The sequence below is a fragment of the Mizuhopecten yessoensis genome, unplaced genomic scaffold, assembly GCF_002113885.1.
Source record: "Mizuhopecten yessoensis strain PY_sf001 unplaced genomic scaffold, ASM211388v2 scaffold8037, whole genome shotgun sequence".
NCBI lineage: Eukaryota > Metazoa > Mollusca > Bivalvia > Pectinida > Pectinidae > Mizuhopecten > Mizuhopecten yessoensis.
This window is the reverse complement of record NW_018407347.1, coordinates 162,092-174,204: the sequence shown is the minus strand read 5'-3', so window position 1 is coordinate 174,204 and position 12,113 is coordinate 162,092. Positions and strand designations below refer to the sequence as shown.

Genomic DNA, 12,113 nt, shown 5'->3' with positions numbered 1-12,113 from the left:
TATAATTAAATGTAGTTTTGAATGACATACCAAATATGGGCGGTTGTTTGTTAGGACAGATATTGTGGTAGGTCTGATCGAACAAGGTTCCCAGTTTCTCGGTGAGGATGTTGATAAATGTTTCATGGTCTTTTTCCTCGACAAGACGATCAGAAAATACTCTGTAAACACACATAGCACAACAAATGTTGAGTTTTTATATCAAATAGGTATTTACTTATATATTTATATATATATGTATTGTACGTCAAAACATGCTATCAAATATGGAGTTGCCTCCCTTATCTAAACTTAAATTAACATTATATAAATATGACATTCATTCGCCTCGGGTGACAATGGTTTTCTCGGGTTGACAATATTCACTGTCACCTGCTAATGAATGTCATATCTAATTTGTTACACCAAAAGTCTTTGTAGCTCAGAAACGGCAGCAAACCTCGATAATGACATCTTGTTTGTTGATAGTCTGCTGTTTACAATCGCTTTCGCACCGGCGTTTTATAAAATTGGCTGTTGCCGTCAAACGTTCTTGTGACCATCACAATGGGGAAACGAAGCGGTGAACGCACATTTTTCGCGCATGTGATATTTTTAACTGTCTCATGGCAATATCACCCGCGCCCCTTAAAACCAATGTATTTTCGGAGGGTGACAGAGATTTTTGTTTAATTTTCTCCCAACCAATCAAATAGCTAGAAATTCACTTGAGGTGTAACAATATATAATATTTGCCTCTGCAGGCTTCTTTTCCAGTTCAATCAATTGAAAGAGTTAAACCAAATTAACAAAAGTGGCACAACACAAAATACCTGAAACATTCGTGGATCCAGAGTCTGGTCATATTTGACTTTGTATCGTGGTAGTCCTTGTGGGCCCTCAACAGACCTTGGAATATCTGTAACGGCAGGGACACAAAGTCACACTTTGGATATGATTCATAATGATAAACAAACAAACCCGCTGAGAGACCACCTCTATGAACAAACTCCTCAATTTCCTAAAGGTATATCTCTCCAAGTTTGCTTTTTCGCATTATTTGATTCGGACAATCGATAGTAATGATCAATACCTACAGAGTAACCTTTAGACCATATGCTAGTCCCTGAAGCTGTGAATCGAACCCAAACCTAAATGATCAATGGAGATGAAAAATCGAAATTTTAATCATAATTTTTACTGAAATCATAAACTACTAATTTCATTTGAACATACCTCTTCAATTATAAAGTCAGATCAATTTGTGATAAGAACAAGACAGACAGTGGGTTTTATGGCTTGATATCCCATGATATCTCAAGTATATGTATAAAGTGTCTTTTTTATTATACCATTATGTTCTATACTAGACAGAGCAAGGGGTGTTAAATGACCTACTCACCTTGGAGATATCCCCGAGTACTAGACACAGTTACATGACCCACTCACCCTGGAGATATCCCCGAGTACTAGACAGAGTTACATGACCCACTCACCCTGGAGATATCCCCGAGTACTAGACAGAGTTACATGACCCACTCACCCTGGAGATATCCCCGAGTACTAGACAGAGTTACATGACCCACTCACCCTGGAGATATCCCCGAGTACTAGACAGAGTTACATGACCCACTCACCCTGGAGATATCCCCGAGTACTAGACAGAGTTACATGACCCACTCACCCTGGAGATATCCCCGAGTACTAGACAGAGTTACATGACCCACTCACCCTGGAGATATCCCCGAGTACTAGACAGAGTTACATGACCCACTCACCCTGGAGATATCCCCGAGTACTAGACAGAGTTACATGACCCACTCACCCTGGAGATATCCCCGAGTACTAGACAGAGTTACATGACCCACTCACCCTGGAGATATCCCCGAGTACTAGACAGAGTTACATGACCCACTCACCCTGGAGATATCCCCGAGTACTAGACAGAGTTACATGACCCACTCACCCTGGAGATATCCCCGAGTACTAGACAGAGTTACATGACCCACTCACCCTGGAGATATCCCCGAGTACTAGACAGAGTTACATGACCCACTCACCCTGGAGATATCCCCGAGTACTAGACAGAGTTACATGACCCACTCACCCTGGAGATATCCCCGAGTACTAGACAGAGTTACATGACCCACTCACCCTGGAGATATCCCCGAGTACTAGACAGAGTTACATGACCCACTCACCCTGGAGATATCCCCGAGTACTAGACAGAGTTACATGACCCACTCACCCTGGAGATATCCCCGAGTACTAGACAGAGTTACATGACCCACTCACCCTGGAGATATCCCCGAGTACTAGACAGAGTTACATGACCCACTCACCCTGGAGATATCCCCGAGTACTAGACAGAGTTACATGACCCACTCACCCTGGAGATATCCCCGAGTACTAGACAGAGTTACATGACCCACTCACCCTGGAGATATCCCCGAGTACTAGACAGAGTTACATGACCCACTCACCCTGGAGATATCCCCGAGTACTAGACAGAGTTACATGACCCACTCACCCTGGAGATATCCCCGAGTACTAGACAGAGTTACATGACCCACTCACCCTGGAGATATCCCCGAGTACTAGACAGAGTTACATGACCCACTCACCCTGGAGATATCCCCGAGTACTAGACAGAGTTACATGACCCACTCACCCTGGAGATATCCCCGAGTACTAGACAGAGTTACATGACCCACTCACCCTGGAGATATCCCCGAGTACTAGACAGAGTTACATGACCCACTCACCCTGGAGATATCCCCGAGTACTAGACAGAGTTACATGACCCACTCACCCTGGAGATATCCCCGAGTACTAGACAGAGTTACATGACCCACTCACCCTGGAGATATCCCCGAGTACTAGACAGAGTTACATGACCCACTCACCCTGGAGATATCCCCGAGTACTAGACACAGTTACATGACCCACTCACCCTGGAGATATCCCCGAGTACTAGACAGAGTAAAATGACCCACTCACCTTGGAGATATCCCCGAGTACTAGACAGAGTTACATGACCCACTCACCCTGGAGATATCCCCAGGTACTAGACAGAGTAAAATGACCCACTCACCTTGGAGATATCCCCGAGTACTAGACAGAGTTACATGACCCACTTACCTTGGAGATATCCCCGAGTACTAGACACAGTTACATGACCCACTCACCCTGGAGATATCCCCGAGTACTAGACAGAGTAAAATGACCCACTCACCTTGGAGATATCCCTCAGATTGAACAGGTAGTGGATCTTTGTTGGGGTGGGGAGGAACTTGGAGACAACAGCCTGGTACATCTCTATGGTAGCTTGGGTGAGGACATCCCCGATCGGCTTCACTTCCTCCTCAAAGTCCTGTAGCTTCTGGTTTATCATTGATCCAAATATCCTCTTAATCTGCGACTCCTACACAATCACAAACATCCATATGTCAACTTACATTACTTCTTTTTACCACTGACTTAGATAGCATAGATAATCTAATTCCGTGGTTTTTACATATACATTTTACCTCCTTATACTGCCAAATTCAGCCAAATACTGGCATTATAAAGGGGTTAGGCAATATATTGAGGTACACGTAAAAAAATAGGACCTTCAAATAGGTTGACAAAAAGCAAGGTGGCTTATTAAACCTACAATGTAGGCATTATATCAAGGTCCATGAATTTTTAGCTGATTTTGATATAAGTAAAACCTTGTTAAACCAGCATCATTTGTCAAGCAAAAATTTGGCAATCTATTGGGGCTAGGCAATAAACTGTATATGAAGGTGGAAATGTTTTGTTGAAGGAAAAAGGAACCTGCAATTATGTCGGCCATTGTCAAGATTGCAAGTGAAATGAGGGGCATTATATCTAGTTTTTAATGAACATTTCATCGTATGTTCATAAAAAGATAAACATTATAGTGACAATAGTATCTGAAAATGCATTTTTAAAGATTTTTTTATTGAACAAAAATATTACATATACATACCTGGTATGTATTTTCATCCATAATCCTTTTCATCAGATTCATATGTTTTTATTTGAAATGTTTGAGACCTTATAGACATCTAACTGTAGTACTTTTGAGATGAAAAGTGAAAGTTATGACTATTTAAGTTCTTAGAGTCAAGAAGTGGCCAAGTTATAACTTAAACTGTAAAATCTATTTCCTTCAAAATTTTCTCATCCAGATGATAATTTCTTCAATAACAATACCGGATTCAACGGGAGATGATTATAAACTATTTTCCTAAGTTATTAGTCTATATATAAATACCTGTGGGAAGGTCATGTTGATCAGGTTGAATCTACTCTGGAGACGCCGGGAGATGACCATTCTACCACCTCCTGGGGGTCCCATGGCCGCTAATAGGAACATATCCTTGATGGATTTGATGGTCTGCTTGAGGCGGTCATACCAGAACCCGTAATCCAGCCACAGTTTCATCAGTTCTAAGGGTGGCTGGGAACCAAACGTGTCCTTGCCTGGCATGTTGAAGTCGTCCATGAAGGTGAGCAGCTTCTTGCCCCCGATAGGTACGTAAACTCCCTTAGTACGTTTCTCCACTCGGCTCTCTATAATGTCCTGTACCTGGTTGGAGCTCGTCTGATGGATAATGATGGGATATCAACATAAAATCTCTCCTTCATTGGTTGTACACAACCAATCGATTTCAATCTATGGTATTGGTTGATTTCATTCTATGGTATCGATTGATTTCATTATATGGTATTGATCGATTTCAATCTTTGGTATTGAGTGATTTCAATCTATTGTATTGATTGATTTCAATCTAACTTTTTGATTGATTTTAATCTATGGTATTGATTGATTTCATTCTATGGTATTGATTGATTTCATCCTATGGTATTGACTAATTTCAATCTATAGTATAGATGGATTTCGTTCTATGGTATTGATTGATTTCATTCTATGGTATTGATTGATTTCATTCTATAGTATTGATTGATTTTATTCTATGGTATTGATTGATTTTATTCTATGATATTGATTGATTTCAATCTATGGTATTGATTGATTTCAATCTATGGTATTGACTTATTTCAATCTATGGTATTGACTTATTTCAATCTATGGTATTGATTTATTTCAATCTATAGTATTGATTGATTTCAATCTATGTTATTGAAAATATAAAGAAATATTTTTCTGAAAAATTGTGACATGTGAATTTTCGTTTGCATGTATGCCAACAAAACAGTTTTTGACCAAGATGACTTGACAAAGAAGCTAAGAAGAGTAATGAGAATGTCCAAAATAAACAAGCCATTACGATTAATATGTCTCGCCTGTGCCCCGCTTTGACTACCAATGCACATATCGGAGAAACTAACTTAAACGCAAAAACTTAATGTTGATGCCGTCACCGGAAAAGCAACACCTTAGTCTCGCTTCCACTTTGTGGCAGGGTGACAAAAACCGCTACATACCTGGGCAGACATGTTGACTGTGAGAAGACTGTAGACCTTTGGATCCACTTTGCTGAGAGTATTCTCGATCACTGATGTCTTGCCAGTTCCCACAGGTCCGACCAGCATGACGGGGTTGAAGGATCGGATTAGTGCGGACACAAGGTACTGGTACCTCACTGTATCAACCGTTGGCACAATCAACTTGTAGAACGGCGTTCTGTCACACAACAATACATTTTATACAATCAGAAGGAATAACGTAAAGTAATTTATCTCAACTCACTACAATAACCCCCCACCCAACACTACCATCACAAAACACAGTACCTTTCCTGGGTTACAATTGACCCCTTCATCAACTTATTCATAACACACAACTTACCCTAGGGTATACTCGACACCCCACCCCCACCCCGCTATCCACACTTTATAACACACTACTTACCCTAGGGTATACTCGACACCCCACCCCCACCCCGCTATCCACACTTTATAACACACTACTTACCCTAGGGTATACTCGACACCCCACCCCCACCCCGCTATCCACACTTTCATAGTACAATACTTACCCTGGGAAATACTCAAACCTCCCAGCCCCTAACCCACCCACTTTCCACACGTTCATAGCATAAACCTTACCCTGGGGCATACTTGACACCCAACCCCATACCACCCTACCCTACTCTCTTCACTTACATAGCACAATACTTACCCTGGGAAATATTTGACAACCCAACCCAACCCAACCCCCACCCACCCCAATCTACACACTTTACCTGGGAAATACTGACCCCCACCCCCCTTCCAACCCCCTTTCAACACTTTCATAGCTTAATACCTACCCTGGGGCAAACTTGAAGCCACCTCGGAGTTTCTCTTCCCAGTGTACCCAAGTTTTGCCCTTGGGGTCAACACAGTACTCGTAAATGGTGTCCTTGTTGGGGAAGGTGCTCTCCATCTCACGGATGTAGTTATCAATCTTCTTCCGCCCCTCTTCGTCTACTGAGCAACAGATAGACCAGATCATACAGAACTGGAACCATAGCTCCACCATTCTCACAAAGTTCTCCGCATCATGGGGGTCCACCTGAAATAATCACATGTCAGGTTAGTAGTCGCATTTAACTCATTTACCCCTAAAATTTCATAATGAACTGTTCCAACCTTTGAATTGGAAGGGTTCAATGTGTCTTCAGGGGTGAATGAGTTAACTCAGGTTAACTTGATGGTTGTGAAAATAAGAATTCTAAGGAGTTAAAAAGAAACATCATGTATCAGCAATTTTTCATGTTGGAATATTTTTCTCTCTCTATAGAAAATGTTCATTTTTTTTTTAATTTATTAAATAATCTAAAACATTATTTCAAAATATTCTCAAAGAAAATATGTTGATCACTTCTTGGTTTAAAATAATCAGACTTATTTCTTTCAACTCAATAACTGTGCTTAGGAACTATTTATATTTGAAAATTATATTTCAATTTTCAAATCATTAATATATAATTGTTTCAGTATTTGTGTTTCTTGTCGTTAGATATTGAAATAGAATCCTGATTTCCTGTGCATAAAAGTTCACATAACTTTCATGTTAGTTCTATTATTCAAATGTAAAGTGATGAAAGAAATGAAAGCAGGGTTTATATACTTCATCAGTAGACACTGTATAAATCAATATCTCAAAACATCAACTACTGAACTTACTCCATTTTCTTGTGTTCCCAGGGAATCAAACAGTTTACAAAGGGAGCTCACTCCGTTGAGTTGAGCAATGGGTATCAGGTCATGACAGTTCTGGCGTTTGAACTCAAGGATTTTCACTAAGTACTTGTCAAACAGACGACGCAGCTCTTCCACCAGTTGCTGTGAAATATTAATCAAATATCATAAAGTTGCTCTGCTTATTAAGGAAGTATGCTACCTTTATTATCACTAGCACCTCCTTCCTAAAATAGTTCCATACTAAACAACCTGGGAAATAGATATAATGTTTATCATCAATGGTTAATTGATGGCTTTTGTAAGGTTCACAAGAACTGATGCCGTATTTGTAATGTACACAATAATCAACGACACATTTGTAAGGTTCACAAAAACTGATGACACATTTATAAGGTACACATTAATCAATGACACATTTGAAAGGTTCACAAGAACTGATGACACATTTATAAGGTACACAATACTTAATGACACATTTGAAATGATCACAAGAATGTAAGCATTAAGATCACTCAAGTAATTGATCATTCTTAGATAATAATGATGGATTATTTCAAAAACTCCTTCCAAAAAATGACTCCATGTCATAACGTCATTTAGTAGCTTTTCTATCCCATGCCCTGTCTGCAATGTTTGCTCAGTGCAATTATGATAAAAATGATTATCAAACAGCCTGGGTTAAATGTACACTTTCAATCATTCATGTGTATTAAATAGGGGGGGGTTTCTTCCCTTTTCTTGAACAGCAATTTTTTCAAACCTTTTGATCCTTCTTTTTTTCCAGCCACGACTCTACAAACGGCTCCCAGCCATTGTCATTGTAATCGGCGTAGACCATTCCACAGCGCGACACTGTCGCAGGGGAGGCCACTGCTAAGTCCTCCACTTCAAACAGAAGTGACACTTGTTCTGGCATGGAAATACGTTCTCCGTTAATTAGAGTAAGAATTTTGTTATCGTCCATCACAGAGTTCATACTCTCGATCCAAAGTGTATCCACTGGACCATCAAACACCAGCCACTTCTCATCGGGCCGTTCATCTGAAAAACAACATGATGAATATCTTTATCTCCAATAAAAGAGGTTATTTTCATTATAATGTTATTTTGCTATAAGATTTCATTGTATCATATATCCAGGAAAAAAAATCTGGAACGTAGAGTGTGACAATATATTCCTAATGTCAAAAGTGTTCGCATCTAAATAACTTACTTGTAAAATGATACCATTTAAAAGAAAGGAAATCCCAATACACTGTTCCTCATAATTTCTACCTCGCTTAATGTTGTTATCAGTTTTAATTTTCGTCAAAAACCTTCCATGATATATCACAAAGAACCTCTGAAACACCAAAATTCCGTCACACAAATGGTGACACTCTAACAAACTTTTATGGGACAATATTAAACAGCGGTCAGTGTCCTTACCAGCACAGGTCTGTCTCATCACGCTGGACAGTACTCCATCAGTCCACTCATTGGTGTTGAGGTCAAACTCCCCGTACAGTTCGCCGAGGGAGAGGGATTTTGGGTTGATTGGGTACTCCTACAAAGAGAACGTACGTTGTACCGCAAAACTTGGAAGGTGTGTGTGCGGACATTTTTAATGTTTTGACTTTAATTTCCACACTGACAAGGCGGCTGCAACGTATTTCTCATAGTTGACAATTTATCGTTTGAGTAGACAAGTTTTGTCAGGATGAATAGGACCAATTCCTTCACAAGGTCGAAGTTTAAACAGGGGTATAATTTTACCTTGACAACCTGAAAGCCGCTGTCCTTTTCCTTGTTCAGACGAGACATTGTCCCTTGTAATATTCGCCAAGCAACCGTCTTTCCCGCCTGCGTGGACCCAACGATCATCACGGAGTGACGCGATGTTTTTGTCTCGTACAGTTGAAGGATCTTGGTAATGGTATGGTTGTTACACTGTAGTTGATTTTCCTTCAGTTCTGCGATGACCGCGTTCTTCATCTGAGGACAAATATAGCGTGTATTTAGAGAGCATGAAGATAAAGTTATTTTTATTAGATAGGTTATATAATGTCAATCACATCATTTTGTATGTTCATTGTTTCATGAACTCTGCCTGAAGGTTTAAATTGACACTACTTGAACTCTTCATTGAGACCATGCTATTTCAATACTGATAATTATTTTTGGATTGCAAGCTAAGCTGAAAATTAATCTTTCACAAAATCTAGTGTTTTTCATTTTTTTTTTTTTTTTTATCTCTATTTATTTCCTACAAGTCTTGTGAGATATTTCTTTTCTTCAAAATACACAGGAAGCAGTGTTTGTAAGTCTCATTCATAAAATATTATCTTTCTTATTTTTTTCTTTTTTTTCTTCACAAAACAAGAGGCCCATTGGGCTGTATGGTGACTTAAAACTATTAATTTTCAAGAGGATAATCTTGAAACCTTGTCTTATAAGAGGATAATTTCAAAACCTTGTCTTGTAAGAGGATAAGCACAGATCTTGTCTTGTAAGAGGATGATCGCAGAATCTTGTCTTGTAAGAGGATGATCTCAGAATCTTGTCTTGTAAGAGGGTGATCTCAGAATCTTGTCTTGTAAGAGGATAATCACAAAACCTTGTCTTGTAATAGGGTAATCTCAAAACCTTGTCTTGTAAGAGGATAATCTCAAAACCTTGACTTGTAAGAGGATAAGCACAGATCTTGTCTTGTAAGAGCATAAACACATAACTTGTCTTGTAAGAGGATAAGCACAGATCTTGTCTTATAAGAGCATAAACACAGATCTTGTCTTGTAAGAGGATAAGCACAGATCTTGTCTTATAAGAGCATAAACACAGATCTTGTCTTGTAAGAGGATAAGAACAGATCTTGTCTTGTAAGAGGATGATCTCAGAATCTTGTCTTGTAAGAGGATGATCTCAGAATCTTGTCTTGTAAGAGGGTGATCTCAGAATCTTGTCTTGTAAGAGGATAATCTCAAAACCTTTTCTTGTAAGAGGATAATCTCAAAACCTTGTCTTGTAAGAGTATAATCTCAAAACCTTGTCTTGTAAGAGGATAATCTCAAAACCTTGACTTGTAAGAGGATAAGCACAGATCTTGTCTTGTAAGAGGTTAAGCACAGATCTTGTCTTGTAAGAGGATAATCTCAAAACCTTTTCTTGTAAGAGGATAATCTCAAAACCTTGTCTTGTAAGAGTATAATCTCAAAACCTTGTCTTGTAAGAGGATAATCTCAAAACCTTGTCTTGTAAGAGGATGATCTCAGAATCTTGTCTTGTAAGAGGATAAGCACAGATCTTGTCTTGTAAGAGCATAAACACAGATCTTGTCTTGTAAGAGGATAAGCACAGATCTTGTCTTGTAAGAGGATGATCTCAGAATCTTGTCTTGTAAGAGGATAATCTCAAAACCTTGTCTTGTAAGAGGATAATCTCAAAACCTTGTCTTGTAAGAGGATAAGCACAGATCTTGTCTTGTAAGAGGATGATCTCAGAATCTTGTCCTGTAAGAGGATAATCTCAAAACCTTGTCTTGTAAGAGGATAATCTCAAAACCTTGTCTTGTAAGAGGATGATCTCAAAACCTTGTCTTGTAAGAGAATAAGCACAGATCTTGTCTTGTAAGAGGATAATCTCAAAACCTTGTCTTGTAATTACCTTGCTGTAGTCGATGGTCGGTGTTTCTATTCCAGGGAACAAGTCGGACATGATTCCGTTGAAGAGAGGCAGATCCACGGCCGTCATCTTAGCGACGTTCATGTCCTTCATCGACAGCAGTAACAGCTGTGGAGACAGAGGTATAAGGTGAAAACATGTCAATCAGGACAGTACAGACAAGGCCAAGTCATACTTATTTTAAGATATAAAGAAATTCTATAATTATTATAAATAATCTTCATTTATAGAGTGTAAAAACATTTCTGATAACCTTCAGTTGTTTTTTAAATGCACATTTTAATATTTGATTATAATTTAGAATGTTATTATATGATCATTACTAACTGAATGACAATAAATTCTCAAAATATGTATACTTCCTTTTCTTTATGAAATATTTCTTTTTAGTGACTAGCTTTTCTACAAAACCTAAATGATGATTTTTACAAGATTGTATTGGTTTTATAATGTGTAGTGTAACCATTTAATATTTTTTTCTTCGATATAAATTTTGTGTAAGATTTGTGTTTGAACTTTTTATGTGCATAAAGCCTGGAATCAGAAAACTTCTTAACTTTAAATTCTCAAAATCAGATCCATTTCAGATCCTCCTTCAATGTTGCTCAATAGGATAAAATATTTATGAATTGATGTCAAGACATCAATTATCTCCTTCCATTAACCAGTGGATGAATTTCAGGAAATCAAACTTCAGAATAGTTCAGAGGAAATGTATGATTTTAAAAGTGCATAAGTTAAGATTATTCTTAGTCCAGAAGTTTTGCAATAACCCTGAGGCCTGGTCTGATTTTTTTCTTAATATGAAAATATTGCTGTTGTGGGTTGAAAATGTTGTGCCTAATGGAGAAAAGAACATGCAGACATTAATGAACGTTGTACGTTTACGAAGGGAGTGTCATACAACATATTCAGGAAAAGTGTAGTCACTTCGAAGGTTTGTTTGCAATACATTCATCATTTACGTGTGCTGAAATAGTTCTTTTTTAAACGACCTGTGACTGCCAGGCAGGATGTGAAAATGTGCAATCAGAATAAAACTTGAAAAAAAGTAGAAATACTGTTTCTAGTGACAACATACATGGGTCATCTACCGTATTATATTTTTTATTATATCTTATATATATAACCACAGCATTACTACCCAGCATGCCCTGTAAAACAGTTTAATCTGATAACAACAAAAACCATTGATGAAAGCATTTTTACTATCAGTTACCTCCCCTTCACCACTTTGTCAGACATAGGAGTATCGAAAGGCGGACATACAAAGATTAATAGAATTTCTCACCCCCATGAGGGGAGGGGGG

General features: G+C 38.6%; 1 protein-coding gene across 5 annotated transcripts in view; it reads right to left on the bottom strand.

Moving 5' to 3' along the window:
* The window catches only part of LOC110454724 (dynein heavy chain 2, axonemal-like), a 99,115-nt gene that overhangs the window by 46,130 nt on the left and 40,872 nt on the right, over nt 1–12,113 (bottom strand). For all 5 annotated transcript variants that reach the window (XM_021504396.1, XM_021504395.1, XM_021504397.1 and 2 more), the window contains 11 exons: nt 10,786–10,911; nt 8,899–9,117; nt 8,572–8,689; nt 7,904–8,184; nt 7,126–7,284; nt 6,267–6,511; nt 5,440–5,638; nt 4,265–4,594; nt 3,215–3,403; nt 813–898; nt 31–161 (listed from right to left, as the gene is read on the bottom strand). In XM_021504396.1, coding sequence (XP_021360071.1) covers nt 31–161; nt 813–898; nt 3,215–3,403; nt 4,265–4,594; nt 5,440–5,638; nt 6,267–6,511; nt 7,126–7,284; nt 7,904–8,184; nt 8,572–8,689; nt 8,899–9,117; nt 10,786–10,911 — 2,083 coding nt within the window. The remainder of the gene's footprint in view (nt 1–30; nt 162–812; nt 899–3,214; nt 3,404–4,264; nt 4,595–5,439; nt 5,639–6,266; nt 6,512–7,125; nt 7,285–7,903; nt 8,185–8,571; nt 8,690–8,898; nt 9,118–10,785; nt 10,912–12,113) is intronic.